The sequence below is a fragment of the Cynocephalus volans genome, chromosome 16 (assembly GCF_027409185.1).
Source record: "Cynocephalus volans isolate mCynVol1 chromosome 16, mCynVol1.pri, whole genome shotgun sequence".
Classification (NCBI taxonomy): Eukaryota; Metazoa; Chordata; class Mammalia; order Dermoptera; family Cynocephalidae; genus Cynocephalus; species Cynocephalus volans.
In genome coordinates this window covers 46,422,200-46,443,566 of record NC_084475.1, presented here as the reverse complement: position 1 = coordinate 46,443,566, position 21,367 = coordinate 46,422,200, and the positions used below count along the sequence as shown (strand labels likewise).

The following is a 21,367-nucleotide window of genomic DNA, read 5'->3' as shown; positions in this document are numbered from 1 at the left end:
TTTTTCCAGAATCAACTGTTCTGTCCTATCTGAAACTCATGAAGTTTAGCCTCTAATGAATGGAGCTCTTAAAATCAATTAAATATTTTTTACAACTCCATTTTAGGGGCTGTTCTGTTGGACACTTTAGGGCTGAACATGTTAATGGCAATCTGCATCGTGTAATTCTTGTATTCTTAATTGGAATTTTCCTTGTAAATATGAAAAACAATTGATAGTGTAAAAGGGAAAAAAATGTTAATTGCTGTAGTTAGAGCTTCCCTAAAATAAAAGGGAAAAATAAAAAACACACGTCAGGCACAACTGGGTTGCTAGTAGTGAGGCCACTGTGTTAATAAAACAGAACAACAAAAGCCATAAAACACTAAAACTGGCTTGATCTGTCCCCATTCAGATCACCCGGGCTTAGCACCATGTTGCAAAACAATCCCAGTTCCCTTAGAATTTCTTAGAATTGTGAGTGCTCTTTTTGATTACAGGAATTTTCTCTCTCTAACCAAATTGTTTTGACTGAACTATTTCATTCTTTTGCAAGGTCTTTGAGAATTAGTCCTTGTAAGATACAAGTCTGTTGAAGTATAAACATTCAGGCATTTTTCTAGATCATTTAAGTGTAACCACCGACCCCTCCCTTCCTACATTCCTTCACCAAACCCAACCTCATATCACACATCCCAAAGTAAGTTCTTGAATTTCCTCATCATTATGGCAAAGTGATTCAGGGAATTTGAATTAGTCAAGTAATTACCCAAAGTCCTTTGCATCTGTGGATCTGGGCTGATGCAATGAGGTCAGCGGCAGTACCATTTATATTGCAATGTATGTTTCATAAATTACTCTTAGATACTTAATTTTTATCAGTGCCTGGTAACTATATAGAAACTGCTCAATAAAATATTTGTTGAATGAATACCTGGATCCTCACTACAGTCCTGTGAAGAGTGGAGGAAATATAACTCTACCTCAATTTAGAAATGAAGCTCAGAGTCACTGAGTAAGTTCTTTGATGTTGGAATGGTTTTTATAAAAGTGCAAGATATTCTGTGGGTAAGTTTAGTTGTTCTGTTCTCCTGACCTCCCTTTTTTCTGTCTTCAGGTTTAGCAGCCTCTCTGGCATCCAACAGAAAAGGGTAACATAACATAGCATTGCTAGTAAAAGCAAAATATAAAGAAATATGAATGTCCTGGACAGGGCACATCATATTTTCATCACTTCTGTTTCTTCTAGTCACATTAATTGCTGAAACTCTGATATACTATTGTGTATAAGGTTCATAGATCAGAATGTTGGAGCTCAGTTGTGATCCTTCTCGCCATTAACATTTCCACCAAAGGCTCTAGCTGTGAGTCTCATTCACCTGTTCATTTATGCATTTTCAAATATTCAGATCCTCCTTTGTGCCAGGTGTTATTCTGGGTGCCAAAGCTGCATCAATGCAGAAAACAAACAAAAGTCCCTGCCTGCCCTGAGCATATATCTAAGGGATGTCTGGGGTATGTGATATTAGTTAGTAGGGTGTGTTTCTTGGCAAACAAAGCCTTTGAGCTCCCCAAAGAATATTCTGCACAGTTCACGTGTAGGAATGGAATCATGTCATCTATTTGTTTCCTCCAGCACTAGGCACATTTTGAGATGGCTGTGACATGCAGTCAGCATTCCACATGTGCGGATTCCACATTTGTGGATTCAACCAACTGTGGATTGGAAAGACTTGGGGAAAAATTGCATCTGTACTGAACATTACAGACTTATTTTCTTGTCATTTTTCCCTAAACAATACAGTATAACAACTACTTACATAGCATTTACATTGTATTAGGTATTATAAGTAATCTAGAGATGATTTAAAATATACCAGAGGATGTGCATAAATTATGTGCAAGTACTATTTCATTTTATATCAGGGACTTGAGTACCCACAGATTTTGGAATCTGAGAGAGGTCCTAAAACCAATCCCCCACAGATACCGAGGGACAACTGTACTTAAAAATCGAGAGTTTGGTGAGCAGTGAAATGAGATTAAGCAGGAAAGGAAGGACCTTGTTGACTGGACACACTCATCAAAGTGGGACACCCAGGTGGCTGTGGGAGGAAATCGGCCTAGCAAGAGAGGTAGAGCAGAGATGGCAGATCATAATTTGGGTTGTCCAGATTAGTAGTCAATGTCCACAGATTTTGACAAGATAAAAAGACAAGTCTCCTGATGAAAAAAGAAGGTAAAAATGCAGATGAAAGTAAGTGACAGAGATCCAGTGACATTTGTTAGCTTTTATGAACACATTGTCCACTCTCCTATTTCAAACTCTCACATACACACTTCGGTACTCTTTTTTCACTTTGAGCCCAGATTTTGTCTCAGCATAATGTTCTGGACAGTAGGTTTGGGGAAGACCTAACAGTATGTAACAGAGATTTTGCTCTGAGACAGAGGTTCAGGGGGAGAAATAACCAAGCCATTGGATCACTGGCAAGAGTGAGTTGGGGCCCACTCCTAGATTCGAGTGCTGGAAAATTGTATAATCACAGATGTGGATTCAGAGAAGCAAGAGGTCACCTAGTTAGCAGAGCGAATACAATGTGGGAGTTTGGTTATAGCCAAACAACAGAAGTCTAGGCCACAAGATCAGTGTGGGATCAGCAGTGGGACCAAGACTTCTGAATCATTCAAATGAGGTCCCATGATTTCACCTTGACCAAGAATGTGCATGTGAGAGAAAAGCACTGGGAAAAGGAGCCAGGAAAGTCATCGTGATCCATATCTGCTGAGAATGTAATTTAAGGTCACTTTAGAACAGTCATCATCACTTAATCCCAAAGGGCCCCATGGTCCAGCAGAGAGGGCTGGGAGCCAACCCAGGGGGAAGAGGTGCCCATGAGAAGAGCTCTCCTCCCTACTTCAAATGAAATCAGAGCTGTTCTGTTTTTTCTATTGGGATTTCATTTTGAAAACTTTCAGATGTTAGTAAATCATCTAAAGATGTTCTTAGAGCCTCTCAAGCTTTAGAGTAAGAAATACCTTGTTGAGAACACAGATTTCTAGACCTTTCCTTCAGAGGTTTTGATTCACTAAGTCTGCCATAGAGCCATGTGTGTGTTTAACAAATTTGCCCAGGCGGAGTCAGTGCTGGTGGCACCCACTTTAAGAATCATCGGCCTCGACCCTAAGTGTAGTTAGTACTCAGTGCCCCCTCACCATGATTCCTCAGTCAGAGATAATGCAGAGGAAGTGATTGGTGACTGAGCAGGTAAATGCATTGCAGCAGCATTCTCCCTTTACCTCCCAGGGAAGTCCTGTAAATGTGGCATGACCTAAAAGCTGTAGAGAAACAGGATGGCTCTGACGGACCTCCGAAGACACCAAAGGGCATTGAGATTCAGCAGCACTTCCTTTTAACACCCCCATAAATCTTTGTCTGGAATCTTCTTCTCTGCCAGACCTTTCTTACAGCAAGACTTGCTTGGAAGGACAAGGGCAGATAGAATTAAATCTTCATTCTTTGCCATTCTTCCCTTGTTCTGCTTTAGGTTCAAAGACCCCTGACTCAGAAGGATGCTTGTGAGCTTTATGGGAAAGAGCCTGACACAATCATGGCCAGAGCTGCCGTATAATCAGAGAAGACAGAGTGATATGTAACACCAGGCTTATAATGAGATGTTAGGAGCTAGAATTTTCTGTGGGTTTTACTGCTGGCAAAATATTTTTGCATGTTTATTTCCTTTCGTCCTTGTAGCCACCCGGTAGGGGTACACGGACCAGCAACAAGTGGTCCCCACTCATAAAAAAAAAAAAAACCCAACTCGTTCTTATCATACTTGACCAGTGGGCAAAGCATTTGCTTCACACTACCATGAGACACAATGTCCAAGTCCTCCACCTTTTGTTCCATGCCTTATTCGTATCCAGGATTTTTGAGTCGTAGGTAGTAGTCAGCAAGTGATGGGGTGTGGTTGGCAACTCATGGTCACCCAGGCGCTGAATCCTCTTTCATTTGTTCCCAGTGCTTCTTTCCCTTCATACTTTGAGGATTGTGCTGCCATGAGAGTAGCAGTATTTTCCTTTTATATATAGGGAGTCATGGGCTCAGAGAGGCTATGGTTTTCTCAAAGCCACACAGCCAGTAAATGGCAAAGCTGGCTTAAACCCATCTCAGACTCCTCAAGTCTTCTGGGTTACAAGTCTCTATTTTAAGTAATTTCCAAATGTGCGTTACCACAGTCAGGATTCACTGAACCATTTTACTGTAACTGTATGTATCCACACATGGCAATTACTGAGACACGTTGCAATTAGTTTACTTTGGCAGCTTATCATTTTGAGAATTTGGAAGCCACAGGCCAGCAAGAACTAAGGTTTTGGGTGGTTTGGGGTACTTAAATGAAAATTGATTGCATCTTTTAACCAAGAATATGTTACACGTGCCTCCTTCCTCTCTCTGCTTTTTCCCATTTTCTTATTGTCCCTTTAAGCAACCTGCTGTGCCCAATCCCCTCCTCTTATTTGAACCCTTTGAAGGTAGCAGTAGCAGACCCTTTTCTCCTCCCCCACGCAGCCCTTGGAGATGAGTATACAAGCCTGAGGACTAGAATATGCTCACAGTGATCAATGCTGTCACCAGCTTCCTGCAGACCAGGTGAGGTGCCCTGAGGGGCAAAGTGAAAAGAGCATCCAGAGTGTTCAGAGTGTCACTCACTGTGGTCTGCAAGCTGGCAGCAGTGGTGATGGATGAAAATGGCCCCACTTCTTGGCTCCAGGTGGACTTTTCTAACTAGAAACCTGCATGCTGCAACCCATTTGTGCAAGGGCAAAGGGGCCAGGCAGTTGCTCTAGTGGTCAACTTCTGAACCACTGCCATGGGGTTCCTTCGGTAGAAATGTGCCCAAATGGAACTTTAAGGGTTATTATTTCCATTATTTTCATCTTTCTTAGCAGGGTAGTTGCTTAAATGTCAGTCGTAAATAGCTCCACTGCTTTGCAAGCTGGTTCAGTTCTCAGCCCAAAAAAAAAAAAAAAAACTGTCTTCCTAACACAGTCTGTGAGCTGTTCCTGCAGCTTCCCCATTTATAGAGTCTGTATTAAAATAAAGAGTCACTTTCTCTACCTCTTCCAGGAAGGAAGTTAGTAGCGTTCTAGCTCAGATGACGACCTGGATGATGTTGATGGCCAAGATCAGGAGCCAACGCAAAAATGACAACCAAAATTGTGGAGATTTCACTTTTAAGAGCAGCATTATCTTATACATAAGGGTGGTGGGTTATCTGAGAAAAAATTGCTTAAGAACTGCCTTATGTTAAATAGAATCTGTAAATATTTCTAAGTTCACTTCATGGTTGTAGAATTGCTCCTATTTACTGAGGGCCTACTGTGTGCCCCGGGGAATGCATTAAATGCTTTTATAAACACAATCATACATTTTTTAGGGTTTTGCAACGTTATAAAATAGGTATTATTTTCAAAGAAAATGAGGCTCAAGAAGGAAAATCATTTATTCAGAGACACACAGTCAGTTAATGGGTCATCTGTGATTTAAACCCAGATCCAAGTTGCTCATAAAATAGATAGATATAAAATAGTCACCGAATCAGAAAATTGGTCATAAGAAATTTCTGAGATGTCCCTGTTTCTACTCTTGAGGGTTTTTAGAATTTTTCAGTGATTAAGTGATTTGATCAATTTTACTAATTAATTCAATATTTTTCCCCTAATGTTTGTACTTTCTAAAATGTTGACCCAGTCTAAGTAACTTTGCCTGTAGTCTGGTGGTGAGGGACTGCAACAAAAATGGCAAGATTTCGTTTAAATTTATTTGGTCTGTGATCTTAAGCCCCCATAGTCTATATGAACTATGTCATGAAACAGACCAAGGTTTGAGTCCTGATTCTGAAATCTGGTAACTATGAGGATTTAGATAAGTCATTTTAACTTCTCTGTTTCTTTGTCTATAAACTGGGGACAACAGTACTTAACTAAACAATTGTAAGGATGAAGACTTTCTCTGTAGAACACCTAGGGAAATGCCTGTCTCCAAGAAAATAAATATTAGTTTTGTTTCTTTCTCTGACAGAATTCTGAGAGGGTGGTGTGACACTAGCCAAAATATTCTACAGAAATGCCAGAGCAAGGGGACTGCCAATGAGAAAGTCTGGACTTAGTAGGAGATAATATTATAGCTGTTTTAGTTCTGCTGCCAGATTTTTTTCAGATGGAGGCTAGATTCGTGAATAATTCCAACTATCTGGATATTTAGAAATATTGAAATGGTTGAATGAATTTTTCACTTTTATTTTTATGGTATTTTTTAAACAAAGTTTTGGTTATAAAGGCAAGATATTCAACAGTTTTTCTGCTTCCGTCTCTTTGTCTGTAAAGTGGAAGCATTTCTTTGAATTACCTACTTACAAGCCAGAAATAGCAGATTGCTACCTAAGAAGGGATCTTTATGGTGTCCTCATATGAAGGTCCCGAGTGAGTAGTGTGTGATCCCTTGGGACTTTTTCTGAATAAAGTCTAAATGTATAGAATCAGGCTGAAAAGATGTGACCCCACAGACTGTTCCGATGGCCTTTAGGAGCTATCCCAGAAACTTACCTACGTATTCCCCTTTCTTTCTCTCCAGCTTCTGTCATGGACTACAGAAGGTGTTCAAAGAGGGCAGGTCAAGGGGCCCCAGCGAGTAAGGCAATCCTCAAATATCCAAAGTGTTGGGGAAACTCTTTGCCAATAAAATCTGTAGTTCGATGTATCTCCCCATGGGTGTATGGGGTAATTCATAATCTGTTGTTAGTGATTGTGAGCTTTTACCGGGGGGGGGGGGGGGGGCGTGTTGAATCACTGTGAAGGAGCTAGTTGACCCAAGTCAATCTCCCACTCTGAGAGTGTGTCAAAGGGATAATTCTAGCAGGGATCCTTCTTATACATGCTGTTGCTATTCACCTGCTTTCCATGCCCATTTAATTCAGCAAACCTTCCTCCATTCTACCTTCTGACTTTGCATCCCCAATGCCAAGGGAAACCAAGGGAATCATCACAGCAGGAAGAAAGTGTGGGTTGGCCAGTGATGATCCTCAGTCCCGCACTGAGAGTTGAGGGTGCAGGTCTCTTTTAAGTAATAAGGTTATGGAAAGAAGAAAGGCATCGTATCGGTAAATGCCTGTCACTTATTATGATTAAAGTAACCAAGTTTTATTGTCATTCATTCACTCAAATATTTATTGAATGCCTACTATATGCCAGGCACTATTCTGGGTGCTGTGGATATAATAGTAAGCACACTGGACAAGGTCCCTGCCTTCATGGAACACATGTTTTAGTGGAGAAGCACGTAATGTAGAGATACATAATATAAAGTCATACATGCCCACCCATTTTTTAATAGACTTTATTTTTTAGAGCAGTCTTAGATTAGCAAAATTTAGTGGAAAGTACAGGGACTTCCCATATACCCTCTACGTCCCCTGCCTCCCCCCCATACACAGCCTCCCCCACTGTTGACATCCCCACCAGAGTGGTGCATTTGTAACCATCAATGAACTTACATTGACACGTCATTATCACTCAAAATCTATAATTTATATTAGGGGTCATTCTTGGTGTTGTACGTTCTGTGGGTTTGGACAAATGTATAATGACATGTATCCACCATTGTAGTATCACACAGAATTGTTTCAGTGCCCTAAAAATCCTCTGTGCTATACCTGTTCATTCCTACTACTCCTCTCCCCAAGCCCCAGAAACCACTGATCTTTTTACTGTCTCTATAGTTTTTCCTTTTCCAAAATGTCATATAGTTGGAATCATAGAGGATGTGATCTTTTCAGATTGGCTTCTTTCACTTAGTAATATGCATCTAAGTTTTCCTCTATGTCTTTTCAGGGCTTGAGAGCCCATTTCTTTTTAGTGCCAAATAATATTTCATTGTCTTTATATATCACAGTTTATTTATCCATTCACCTGCTAAAGGACATCTTGGGTGCTTCCAAGTTTTGGCAATTATGAATAATGCTTCTGTAAACACCCATGTTCAGGTTTTTGTGTGGACATAAATTTTCACCTCCTTTGAGTAAATACCAGGGAGCACAATTGCTGAATCCTATGGTAAGCGTATGTTTATTTTTGTAAGAAACTTTCAACCTGTCTTTCAGTGTGGCTGTCCATTTTTCATTCCCACCAGCAATGAATGAGAATTCCTGTTGCTCCACATTCTCACCAGTATTTGGTGGTGTTGTTGGTTTAGATTTTCGCAATTCTAGTGGGTGTGTAGTGTGCCCACCCATATTTGAAAGAGAATATTATCTTTAGGAACCAAGAGTGCTTCAGCTCTTCTTAGTTAGCAGTTTGAGGGGCCTTATGTAGTGCTATTTGATGCTTGTGGAGAATAGCCTCCTTTTCCCCAGACCTGTCAGAGGACAGTGTCTTTGTTTAAAATGGATATGGCATATGAGACTTGGTGGATACTGAAGTGGGTTGAACAACAACATCCTCATTCTCTGGGGATATTCCAACTTGTGAAGCAGTCCAGAGGCACAGAGTGAGTTCTTCTCTAGGTGATCAGAAACTTGAAGACTAGGCTGGGGTCCTCCAGACCCAAGTTTGCTGTCTTTCATTGGTTCTGGATTGGCTAACAAGGAAAACAGTGGGACCATTCTCCAAAATAGGGGACACAGAGAGGAAGAGGAAGAAGAGGAGAAGCAGGTGTCAGGAAGGGGATGTTGATGAGATATTGGAAGTCAGTTTTGGAAGTGTGGCTAGTATTAGGGGGGACAGTAGCTCTGGTGTGGCAGGTGCATGGGGCTCTTCTCTTGCTGGATCCAGAGGACACCTCCACTGTCCCTAAACCAAGAAGCAAGTTGCACTGCAGCTTCACTGCTTATTTACTATATCTTCCTCTTTCCTTTCCCTGGACTTGGTTTATAGGAGGTATTCAAAGGAGGATAGGTCAAGGGTCCCCAGAGAGTAGGAGAATCCACAGAGAGCCATAAGAGTGTTGGAGAAGAAGAAATCTGAGGAGCCAAGGGGAGTAGAGTCATGCAACTTCTATTAGGTCCCTGCCTCTGAAGTTCTGACTTGAGCCCACTCATTCATCGCATAGGCTCATCTGTGTCTCTGCGTCATATGACTGAGGCCAAAAACTCTATACTTCCTAAGGTAACCCACGAAATTATAGTCTGGAAAATAATTAGAGTCGTAAAGCTCATAAATATGCATCCTTCCACTTGGCTAGAAAACAGCTGTATCACCAAGAAAGTGAGGGGCTGCCAGCTCTGCCACTGCGACCAATATCTGCTTATTCTCCTACCCAGGATGAACCGTTTAGTAGCACTGGTGGGAAATCCACTCTGCCAGGGCAGGCCTCCTGCTTACCCCTGCCATTGCGGGACGGAGGCAAACACAGGGAACCATAGTCAAAACTTATTTGTTGCTTTGCATTCTCGTTAGCTTGAATGCATTCTGGAGAAGAGGATTGCATCTCTACATATCCCTGAAAGAAAATTTCCTTCTTATTGTCATATACAGTATGATACTTAATTTCTCACTTATATGTTTATCTTTCTTTTTCAATAAAATGTAAGCTCCAAGAAGACGTGGAGAGTGCTTTATTCACCACTGTGTTCCCAGCATTTGAGCAAGTGTTTAGGAAATAGTTGCTGAGTGCATGAAAGCATAGAAATTAAAATGCTCGTGTTATTAGAAGAATAGAAAAAGAAAAATGAAAGATGACATACAGAGAGTGTGACTGTGTGTCAGGCACGTGCTCAGCATTTTACATTGGATGACTCCTTTAATCCTCTTTCATCTTTGTGGTTTCCTTACAAGTAGATACTGTTAACACCCTCATTTAACAAAAATACAACAGCAGCAGCAAAGGCAAGCACACACATTAGTCAACATTTCTTTTGAAAAGCCAGAGGAACAGATGACTGCTGAGATTTGCGTAGTAGCTGAGAAACTACTCAGTGCTTGGCCTGGATCCCTGAGTTGATACAGTCCGGATCACACAGGAGTTGAAAGGTTTTCCCACATCAAGGTGTGGAGAGGTCTCAGGGAGAAACTGTTCTCAGCATCGTTTCCACAGAGACTCACAAAGTATCCTGCCAGTCCTGAATAGGTCACGCTCCTGTGAGGGAAGTAGTTCTGGGGGAACTTCGAGTATTTGTGAGGGGTTCCCACTGCCACATGTGGGCTGTCTGGACCTATGAATTGTCGTTATGGTCCAGGCTAACCCTACCGCAGGGAAGGGTCAGTCTTGGTTCTGAGTGTTGCCATTCAGAATTTTTCCTGGTACCCAAAGTTTGGTGATGGTTCTCCAGCCCCACGGTAAAAGAGACCTAGCATTCTGTTTTGCAAAGCCATCTGCTGTATACACAAACCTACGAAGTACACAGATCATGACTCAGCACATTGACAAGGTGCAGCTGATAGTATTAATTGCCACCCATGTGTATAGCCAGTTGGGTAGAGCCTTTTCTGTTGATACTTTGCTCCAACATCATATGGTATGAAAAATGGAGACCCACCTGAGCACGTCACCACACCCAGTGCACACGGGGAGCTGGGCCCGCAGTCTGAAGTGGAGAGAATGGGTCACATGTTTCCTTCCGCTTCTGCTGCCTGCAGAAGTGAAAATAGCTCTTCTAGGAGATTGAAATGTCCTGGCCGTGTAGCCTAAAACAATACTGAACCTCTTGAGTTGAGTGACCATTATTTACTTATTGATGTGTTTATACTCTAGTTCCTTGTGCAAAGATTGAAATGGTAAATCCGTAAGGAAAAGATGAGTGTAGCAAACAGTGAGTCTAAATACTCTCTGTCTTGAAGGCCAGTGGTCTAAGAATCATCTGTATGGCTTTCATTTAAACTCTTAGTGGGTCATGTGTTTTTCTTTCAGGAATCTAATCAAAAACACTCTTGAAACAAAGTCTGCCAAACCTGGGAATTCAGATTGCCCTAGAGCTGTGCTGTCTCATGCAGTAGCCATGAGCCACATATGGCCATTTAGATTTGAATTCATTAAAAATGAATAAAATGAAAAAGTTGGTTCCTCAGCCACACTAACCACATCTCGAGTGCTGCATAACTACGTGTAGCTGCTACTGTATTGGATAGCGCAGGTAAAGGGCATTTTCATCATTGTGGAAAGTTCTGTTGGACAGCACTGGCCTCGAGAACACCCTTCTGTTTTCATATTTAGTCACGCAGTTCCTTTCTCCTCTGACTTCTCCCACTACACTGGCACTTTGGGAGGGGAATCCACACCCAGCTTCATGGAGCTCCTTCGTCATCATGAGCAGCAAGAGTGACTGTGAACTCTTGATCTAGCCCATCATCACAGGGACATCAGTAACCCCATGTGACAAAGGAAAGAGAAAGGCTTTTGAAGAATGAATTTTAGCGACAGGTAAAGAAACTTATAGACAATATTAGGGGACAAAACAGGATACAAAATGATGCATATATATATAATGTTTCCAATTTTGTGTGTATGTATCTATCCATTTGTGAGTCCTGGAAGCAAAGATAATTCTTCCTTTCTTTTTTATACTAGTCCACATTTTCTAGTTGGTATAATTAACCTCAAATATTTTTATAATTAGAAAAACAAGTTTGTTTTTAGAAGGAAAAAAAAAAAAAAACCTCCCAAAATTTAGGAGAGGAGAGATGAATCTCTTTGACCTTCAGGAGCTGCGATTTAGGTAGAATGATTTATCTGCAAATTCCTTCCCTCCTCCATTCTTGGAGGTAAAGCAACTTCTAAAGTGAAGGAGGGATGATTTTGTAGCTAAATGTGACAACAAACATTTATTGCCAACTTATATTCGTCCGTGCATTCTTATGCTATTATAAATGTATGTGTTGTCACTCTAGCTATATTGTCTATCCTCAAGGACAAGGTATTATCCTCTATTTCTTTGGTCTCTTCAACAGCACCCTAACCAGCTCTTGATAAGCGTTATTGATTGACTGACTGACTGACTAACAGATTGGCTGACCTTGTCATTGCTCTCAGGTTTTATGTCCACAAAATGTGTTAACATCTTGCCTCATTTTGCTTTGGGTCCGAGAAGCAGTGTTCTCTCCAGCTTTACTATGTGAAATCCAACTGCTGGAATACAGGAGCCATTCATCAGAAAATGAGTTAGGCTTTCTCTGGGTTTGTGTGTGGCAAGACCCTAATGGGTTTTTTTTTTTTTTTATTTAGTTAGTTTTATGGAAATAGTGCCGGGAAGAGAATATGTTAAAACTCCACGTTTGAGAGACCACAACCATCCACACCATGTATTTGGCATCTCTAGTAACTGGCTACTTGGAAGGAGGGATTTAATAAAGAGGATTTTTCGTTTCTTGAGTTGGCTGTTAGAGTGATAAAACATGCTTGTGAAGCCATTCTGGTTTTGACAGTTTCTTGTGTCAGCCAAGACACCCACAGGCAGGAATTACAGTCTACTCTGCCCCCCTCGCTTATATCCAGACTGAGAGATGGAGCTCAGAATGTTTAATATTTAACTTCACGGGTGTCTCTTACCACATCACAAACCTTTTATACTCACACACATCACAATGCTTGGATTTAGACTGAAGCCATGTGACATTTCTGCTCTCTCTTAGAAACAGGAGAGAAGATAGGAAAGGGAGAATGAATTGGTTTTTTACTAAAGGCCAGTGAAATTCTCTATCACTGTCCCTGAATGATTAATGTCCCTATTTGGGGAGTTGTGGGAGTTTGGTGAAAAATGTCTCCTCTTCTTAGAAGGGTAATATTACACTGAGGGGTGCTATCTGGGAATTTATGGGTGACAGATTTGAGCAGAGCCACATAGGGGTACAGATAGCAAAAATTGCCTGTTTTGCTCAGTGAGGAGACATCGCATTCTAATAGGCCAACCATGATGGTCCATGGCAGTGTTTTACTGCCAAGGGCTATGCCATGTTTACATGTGCCTGCCAGTAGGTACCCAAAGTCAAGGTCAGTCCAAAGAACCACCCAAACCACTCAGCCGCCCATCCCAGGTTCCTTCAAACTTTCCAACTTGTTGCTGCTGGAGTGACTGAAGAAATCAGTTATGTGCGCCAATTTGTTCAGGATCTAGGAACCAATATGGGTAAGAGGAGTACAGCTCAGATCTCCAAAGAGCCAAGAATGTGCCAGAAGATTTTACCCAGGAACTTGGGGTGCATGATATACCTGCTTCTGTGTTCATTCTTACATTTGGTTATTGCCAAGGGACTTATTTGTTGCTTCTTTGAAATTTTTATTTCTCTTAATAACTTTATTTCATATTTGAGAACTACATTATCATTGCAAAATAATTTTACATTTTATTTTACTTATTCATCAAACATATATATTATATAAATTATATTATTTATTGTATATTATATAAATATTAATTATGTAGTTCATTATATTATCAAATTATGTTTTGCAGTATGTAAATATTAACTCATTTGATCTTTATAGTAACTCAGTGACTTGTAGTTACTATTAACCCCATTTTACAAATTAGAAAACTGAGACACCAAGAGGTGAAGTAATTTAACAAGACTACAGAATTGATAAGTAGTTGAGCTAGGATTTGAACCCAGGAAGTTCACCAGGAAGTTTTCTCGTCACCACTATTAAAATTCGGAAAAATATAAAGGCAAAAAAAACCCTAAAAATACCCAAAGGCAGCTATAGATACGTTGTGTTGCCATCTCTATTTTGTATCTTGCTTTTTTTTTTTTAAACCGAACATTAGAATGATCTTTGCATGTTGCAAATATTGTTTTAATGGCTATTTAACATTCCTGTCACATACATATACCGCTCCTTGCTTAACCCTTTTCTTGTGGTTGGCCATTTTGGCTGTTCAGTTTTCTGTTAAGATCATTAGCACAGTGATACTATCTCTGTGCAGAATTTCTTGTGTTCTTCACACTGTACTTTTAGGGTACATTCTCAGAAGTAAAACTCCGGACTCCAAGAGTATGAATACTTTTATTTTCATAGATACAGGTTGTCAAATTGTTTTCCAAAAGGCTTGTACTCTCCCGCAGTGTCTACATCACTGTTCAAAGTGCCTTATTCATTGTTTGCACTCCAGCGTGGAGAATGATTTTTAGAAATCGTTGCTAATGTTATATATAGAATATGGTATTTTATCATTGTTTTGATGTTTATTTCTTTGATGGCTAGAGGGTTGATAGTTCGTTCATACTGGTTGATGCATTATGAGTATTTACAAGTGGCCTGTTTGGGTCCTTTGCCTGTCTGTCTGTTGAGATCATGCAGAAGGCTTTGGAGATCAAAAGGACAAGAGATATTCCTTTTTTAGTTTTTCTTCTTCTGCCTTGACGTGATATTTCCTTAGATATTTTCCTAGTCTATACTGCTAACAAGCATTTACTCTCCCCAAATCTTATGTAGATTTTTCTGTTGATTCCATATAAAGTATACTACTGTCTGCTTACAAAGGGTATAATTTTGTTTTTTACTATGAGTGTGCCCTGGCATAAGTCTGCATTGATCTATCTTGGATCATCTGCCCCTAGAGAGCCAGGCTGTGTTTTTATGAGCAGTTAAGCACACAGTCTTTGTTGATGTTCATGGCAACCATAGAACAGGCCTCCCAGCCAAGGGTAATCTGAGCAGTTGCACCGGCTACCTGAGGGTGCTGATGAGAAATGAGAAGGGTTGTAAGCGCAGTAGGCTGGCCGTGTCAGCGCTGGTCTTACTTAAACAGAGCTAAGAAGAACCCAAATAGTACCTCTGCTACCTGTTGATAGGTGGCTCAGATTTTTTTAACAAGGCATAAAGCCTTTCAATCTTAAGAAAAAGAGGCAGTTCTAGAGGAAGGGGGCACACAGGGGTTCAAAATCCACAAATGAGTGGTGTGTTCTCCATCACTTAACGTTTATGGAAGGAACCCTGGAGCACTTCCTCTATCAATACCTCGGTTTTGTCCATCAAAAACAGAATGCTGGTATCAATAATAACTGACATTTATAAAGCACTTTAAAATGTTCTAGATGGACTTCTTTATCCAATGACTCACAGTCTTCACAATAGCCCTGTGAGTTGATAATGACATTCACATTTTACAGTTGAGGAAACAGACACAATGAAATCCAGAGAGCTAGAAAGCAGCAGAGCCACAGCTCTCCCTTCAATAAAGTATGGGATTGATGTTTCGTTATTATATTTTTAAAAGCATATTATACTCCAAGAAAATAATCCATTGACTTAAATTTATCATGAGGCAAGAAGAAAGAAGGAAAAGGTAAGTTATTATAGGAGGTTTGGCAGATCACAGAAAAGGACCACATAGGATCCTAAGGCAAACTCTGTGGAATGAGAAAAAAGTTGAAGGGGATAGATGAAACAAGATCAGCAAGAGGTTGATGATTATTTTCAAATATTAACAAATCTTTCATCATATTTCTTCATTATATTATTTATTCACTTCCAGTTTTCCCATTTACTGCAAAGATCAACAATAATAATAAAGCAAATTGTAGTATATCCAATTACGGGATACTATGTACCCATTCCAAACAATGAGGAAGATATAATGTGTATGACTTTTGGAAAGACAGATGAATGGTTAGGTAGATCTAGGCTGCATTTTTTTAGGTGGGCTTCATTAAGAGCACTCTGCAGGTTTTTACCAAATGTCAAAAATAGAGTAGAATATAGCATAAAGTTAAGTTAAGGAAGATGCATTCAAAACCTGGTGGGAAGGTCTGGGGTAGGAACAGTCCCTGAAGGTCAGGCCTTTGGTGTCCAGGACTCTTTGGAGTGAGTAGGAAAGGTAAAAATGTTACAAGCCAACAAGCCTTGAAATCCCTGGAAGGTCAAAGAGCTTCAATCCAAAGAGAACATTCTAAATGCTTGCCTGGGAGATTTTACAAGGTGGCCTTAAGAGTTAAAGGCATTTTGTCATATGAAGCCAGGCTAAGTGAGGTTTCTGGCTGGGTTGTAATGATCTTTGGAACTTGTGTCCTGAAGTAGCTCAGTGCCATGCTTGCATTTCAGGATTTTATGGGCAGCTGCAGACATTCTGCCCCCCGCATTACCCTGACTCCCAGAGAACTGTGCCACCTGGCAGCTCCTGCAATGTGGTGCCTTCCTTTGAGGACTGCCTGGTCCCCACATCCATGGGCCAGGCTGGTTTTGACGTTTTCCACAGAGCGTTCTCGGCTCACTCGGGCATTACAGGTATGTCGGGTGTCTGTGACTTAGAAACTCGGGCCTACTGGCAGGAGAGACCAGGTGGGTTTCCCATGACCAGCCTGGACTGGACTTGGGCCAACACGTGACTGCATCATATCCTGTCGAACTGCCCCTGAAACATCATCTGCACTTTCCTCTCCAGCCCCACTTCCACCACCCTAGTTCAGACACCATCGTATCTCCCCTAGGCTCCCACAATAGCCTTCCAACAGGTCTCCCTGAGTCAGTTCCTCATCTTTCCATCCTGCCCTCCAAACATCTGTGAGCACTGCCTTCCAAAAATGAAGGATAAAATATGCCACTATTCTGCTCAGATACCTTCACTAGTTTTCAGTTGGCTGGGGAATAAACTCTACTCTGTACCATGGCATTCAAAGCTCCATGGTAGGCCTGATTAAACTTTCCAGACTTGCCCGCACATATTTCCCCTACATGCTCTCACCTTTGCTTTGCCAGCACCCTTGACCCCACGGGCCCCTCCCTCACTATCTTTGTTGTGTTTCCTCCTTCTAGAATGTTCTTTCCCTACCTCTCTATCTATGAGAATATCATAGTCTTTTATTACTCAACTTTTAGGGTGGGTCAGCCACCCTCGCCCTTCCATAGAGCACTTTTCTTTTACTTCTACTCAGCCCATGTTTTGGACTATGTGTTTTAGCAGCTCCCTGCAAGTCGGCCTCCTCCCCCCAGCTAAGGTGCCCGAGGACAGAGACCAGCTGCAGGACCTTGGCAGCAAGGTTGCCCCTCAGCTCGCAGTCAACATTTGGAGAGTGCCTTACTGCACTGCATACCGGTGGTGCAGCATGGCAGGAGTTATTAACTTCCAATGTTCTTTCTCTTCCAGTGTATGATTTGCCTTCAGCTTCCTCAAGCCTCTTTGGGGAGTCTCTTCGCAGCGGGCCTGAAGACACCACATTCTTGCAGATCAGTGCTGTGGAACGCTGTCCTAGCCAGCTGTCCTCTGTCTATACTGAAGGCTAAAAGTTCCCTGGCTTCTCCTGTGCATCTAGAACCTTTCTGTTGCTTGCCATCTTTCGTTTTCATGCTCTTACAGACTGCATGAAAAAGGATGTCAACCGAATCAGCGGAACCTGCAGAGTCACTGACATGTCCTTGGAAGTCAGGACTGGATGATCAGAACAAGCTTTGCAGGAAAGTTTGCAGTTGCTCCTTTTTCTCTCTGGGTTTGCTGGACCGGGTGACTAGCAGGACTGTCTTTTCAAAGGGAATTTAGAGTCTCACTCTACTGGATACCTGTTACTTCCTGACTGTCACTCCTCAAAGGACACCAATGAAATAATGTGCATGTGAAAATGTAGTTTGGGGATGACCCTTGGTGAAAACTCTGAATAGGGAAGGACAACCCAATTGCCAGAGGCACAGTGAGCTGCAGCAGCCAGTGCCCTCCCTCACTGCTGGCTGACGCAAGGCCAGCCGTGAGAAGGGAAATCTGCGTCCAAAGCACAGTGCCGCTCAGCTCTCGGAAGCTCCCTGGGTTCCCCTTTCCTCTTGCATATATCCCCATGCTAACCAATCGCTTCTTGATGTTTCTCCAACAGCAACATAAGGTTTTGTATTCCAGCAACCTATCTTTGTTTTTGCGTTTTAAAGACTTGTTATTTACATCTACTTTCAAAGAAACAATATGTAGGGTCTGTTCTTTCAATGGAAATCGTTATTTTAATCACCTCAGCTACTTACACATTGCTACAACTGTAGCTCAGCCTGGCCCCACCTTTGGGATGTTTGTTTTGCAGTTAGCAAAGGCCACCTTGTGGGAAATGGGATAGACACACCCTGTACCCCCAGTGCTGCAATTGGATCCCTCATGGGTTGACTGCGACCCCACATCGAAGACCTTGTTTAAAGGAAAAGGTCATCTGACTGGTTTGCCCATTGCCTCCATTCTGGTGCCCTGCCCAGAGAGTGCCGGAAGATGTGAGCACAGGGACACACTGGGTCGTGTGCCTGGGTTCTCTCAGAAAACCAAACTAGGGATGCCCGGCGTCCGCTCACTTTGCACAGCCTCTGCTCACCTCCTTCAGAATATCCACTCATCTGTCTGTCTGTTTCTCCCCTACACTCCTACACTCCCTTTTTTTGCACCCTTCTCTCCTTCTTGATGGCGGTTCAGATGTGCTCGTCACCCACCATTGCCTGACCATTGACTCTTGGGAAGGTAGAGGGGACAGTTCATGCAGGGTGGGCAGAAGAACGCAACCCTTTAACTGAAACTCTGGTTTTACTGAACTCTGGAGTTTTCACAGAGCACTTGGCCATTTCATATCAAGCCTAAAGGTGTCATTGTCTGTGACACCTTTACAAAGCTATTAAAATGATCCCAAGTGCAGGGCATAGGCTATGAAAATTGGCTGAATCCCAAAGACCTGATAAATTCTGACATTCTGGTACTATTGCAATTCAAGATCTCTTTTAAAAAATGTTTTGTGAACGAAAGTGAAACAATGCTGTTTGTCAAAATGAGATAATTACAGTCTTCAACAAGACAGTTAAACAGCTTGGTGTCAGACTTGGTATCTGTGGCAATTTGCATCCTGACAGATGGGTCCTTCCAGTCTGGCTCCACAATCAGTCGTGTTCTACCTGATTCTGGAGTTCATTCCAACATGCAGAGAACTAGGTGAATATCAAACCAAGTGTGGGTTTCATTTTTACAGTGCTCTTGGTCAACCTAGTTTCTGTGACGAGTGGGCTGTGTTCTAAGAAAAGCTACCATGCAGACGTCCAAGTCTACGAAAGAGATGAGTTACCCACTTTACAAAAATCTGCTCTGCTTTACAAAAGGATGCACATCAGAGTCCCTTTCCAAGTGAGCTCTCAGGCTGCATGTAAAATACCACTCTTCCTGCAGACTTTGTGGGTCATGCCAGTTGGCCTAAGCAAGGACACATGCATGCCAACAGTGGCTTAGTTAGTAGCATCCCTCATGTGTCCTCTGTCATACTCTAGAAAGAAAGGAAAACTCTGATATCTTTAGAGAGTTCATCTATCCATTCTTAAATACCGAAGCTTTTACAAGGAACTCAAAATATATTTCATTTGTGTGGACAGGAGAAAAAAGATGAAAAGGCAAGGTTGTTATTTCAGGTGACACTGTCAGCCTTGCCTTGTGGCTTTATATAATTTGAAGTAGAAAGGGGGAAGGAAGACGAAGCAAGAAGCTCAACCTCAGAAACCACACGTCGTCTCTCCCTTTGGCTGAGAGGAGATGCTTGGGAGCAAGCTCTGATCTTCCCGTGGCCTCTCACGTGACCCCGCCCCTCTCTTGTCTCACCTGGGCTGGAGGGATCCAGGTAGCAGCAGCAGCACCTGCAGCAGCTCCTTCCTCAGCAGGAATGGAGCAGGCAGGAAGCAGGGCCCAGTGCAGCCCTGCCCGTGCCTTGCGGTGTTTCCTGATGGCTGCAGGTCTGAGATCAGAGCCTCAGGATGTGATGCATTCAGGTTCCTTCCAGACTCCACGCACTGTCCATAGATTCCAGAATCTCTCCTGACCTTAAAATGTGTCCCTTGCTTACTTTGGCATTGCAGAAGATATATATATATATAAACATATATATATATATGCTTTCATCGTTGTTTTTGTAGCAGTAACAGTGGAAACTTCAAACAAGCACTCCCTTTTATTTCCTGGCCTTTTTAGTCTTGATATATAACCATTTTCATAAACATCTGAACAGAAATTGTCATTTCCCTTTTGAAAAAAAATGGGTGCTTGTGAAAACATACACAGCCCAAAGCCAATTATCCTATTACATTAAAAAAAAGAATCGTATGCCTAGAAACATTTCATTTGCTGCATTGTCTTAATTCCCTAAAGGGACTGCATCAAAATGTCAGTTGTAATTTAGCCTCCGATCAGCTGTTAAATATTATTTAAATATTTACTGGTCCTGTGGGGTATCTCCCTTTACTTGTGTCTCCCTCCAATTACGTAGGTGATTCTAAAGTGGAAAAAAGGTCTTTGGTAGATCACAGCATAGTTTCCATTGATAACAGAATGCTGGTTTTTTCAGTTGTCTGTAAATTACCAGCTGTCAAGCACACTACTACATTAATACCTGTTTTGAACAGGGATATACTTTATGTTCAACTCCCCCATCTGAACACCTCGACTTTCCAGTTGTCTTGAAATATTGGGACTAGTGACTGTAAATGTTCAGTTTAATTATTTAGTATTTTATTTGACTGTTTTGACCATGTCATTTTATAGCAGCATTTTTTAATGGCACTTTTTGTTGGTGGTGTGGAATTTCTGCGGTTACATTTTTTTTTTTTTTTGCAATGGATAAAGCAAAAAAAAAAAGCAAAAACACTCATTGGAGAAATGGTGAGTGTAAAAAAGAAGAGATTTATTTTGTACAGACAGCAAAGTATCCTGTGTAATGTTGCTGACATAAAGCACTTTGGGGGGGAAAAGTGGAAATCTGTTTTCCATAAATCACACAGACTCTTGTACATAGATATATACGCTCACGTAGAGAAATGAACTGCATATATCATACTGGATATGGGGCCGATTTTACTCTAGAGGCACATCTGGTGCTTATTGTCATAAATCTTTTAAAGAATTAGGTACACTTTTTTTTTCTATTAATATGTATAGTTTTGTGATTTGTCACAGTTATGTTTCATATAATCATAAGTTATTTTGTCTTGTTTCATGAAGTCCTTTTTTTATGTTAAAAGTAGAAAGAAGGGATTGTGCACTTGGTACAGAATAAAACTGGAAATAGAGGATACACCCTCCTGCCTGAAATCTCCTTCAGCATGTCGCTTTAAAACACAATGGCAACAACTGTTGTTTGTTTGTTTGTTGTATTATGTTGTTTTGTTTTACCATCAGCCTCCTACGTATTGGGGATGGTAACTATAATTAAAAGCAGATCGAGGGGGTGGGGGGGAGGCAGTGTCCAAGGCCAGCTTTAAAATGCCGCATTGCTTTGGGCCAGAGCTGCAGCCTGGATTTAATTATAGATATGAGGATGAAATGGCAGTAAAAATGAATGTCTCCCTGAATCCTTTACATGTTGGGAGTGTCCATAAATAAAACATGAAGTTTTATTTCATCAGATTTAATTAAAGCTTTTATACATGTTTTATTGGTTATTCTATTAATCCGCTTCGCAAACTGGATAA

At 41.4% G+C, this 21,367-nt stretch overlaps 1 protein-coding gene across 4 annotated transcripts in view; it reads left to right on the top strand.

Annotated features, from left to right (window-relative positions):
• GLIS3 (GLIS family zinc finger 3) overlaps positions 1 to 21,070 on the top strand; it is a 450,792-nt gene extending 429,722 nt beyond the window's left edge. For all 4 annotated transcript variants that reach the window (XM_063081158.1, XM_063081159.1, XM_063081160.1 and 1 more), the window contains 2 exons: positions 16,013 to 16,195; positions 17,055 to 21,070. In XM_063081158.1, the coding sequence (XP_062937228.1) occupies positions 16,013 to 16,195; positions 17,055 to 17,191 (320 nt within the window). In that variant the 3' untranslated portion in view covers positions 17,192 to 21,070. The remainder of the gene's footprint in view (positions 1 to 16,012; positions 16,196 to 17,054) is intronic.
• The last annotated feature ends 297 nt before the right edge of the window (positions 21,071 to 21,367 follow it).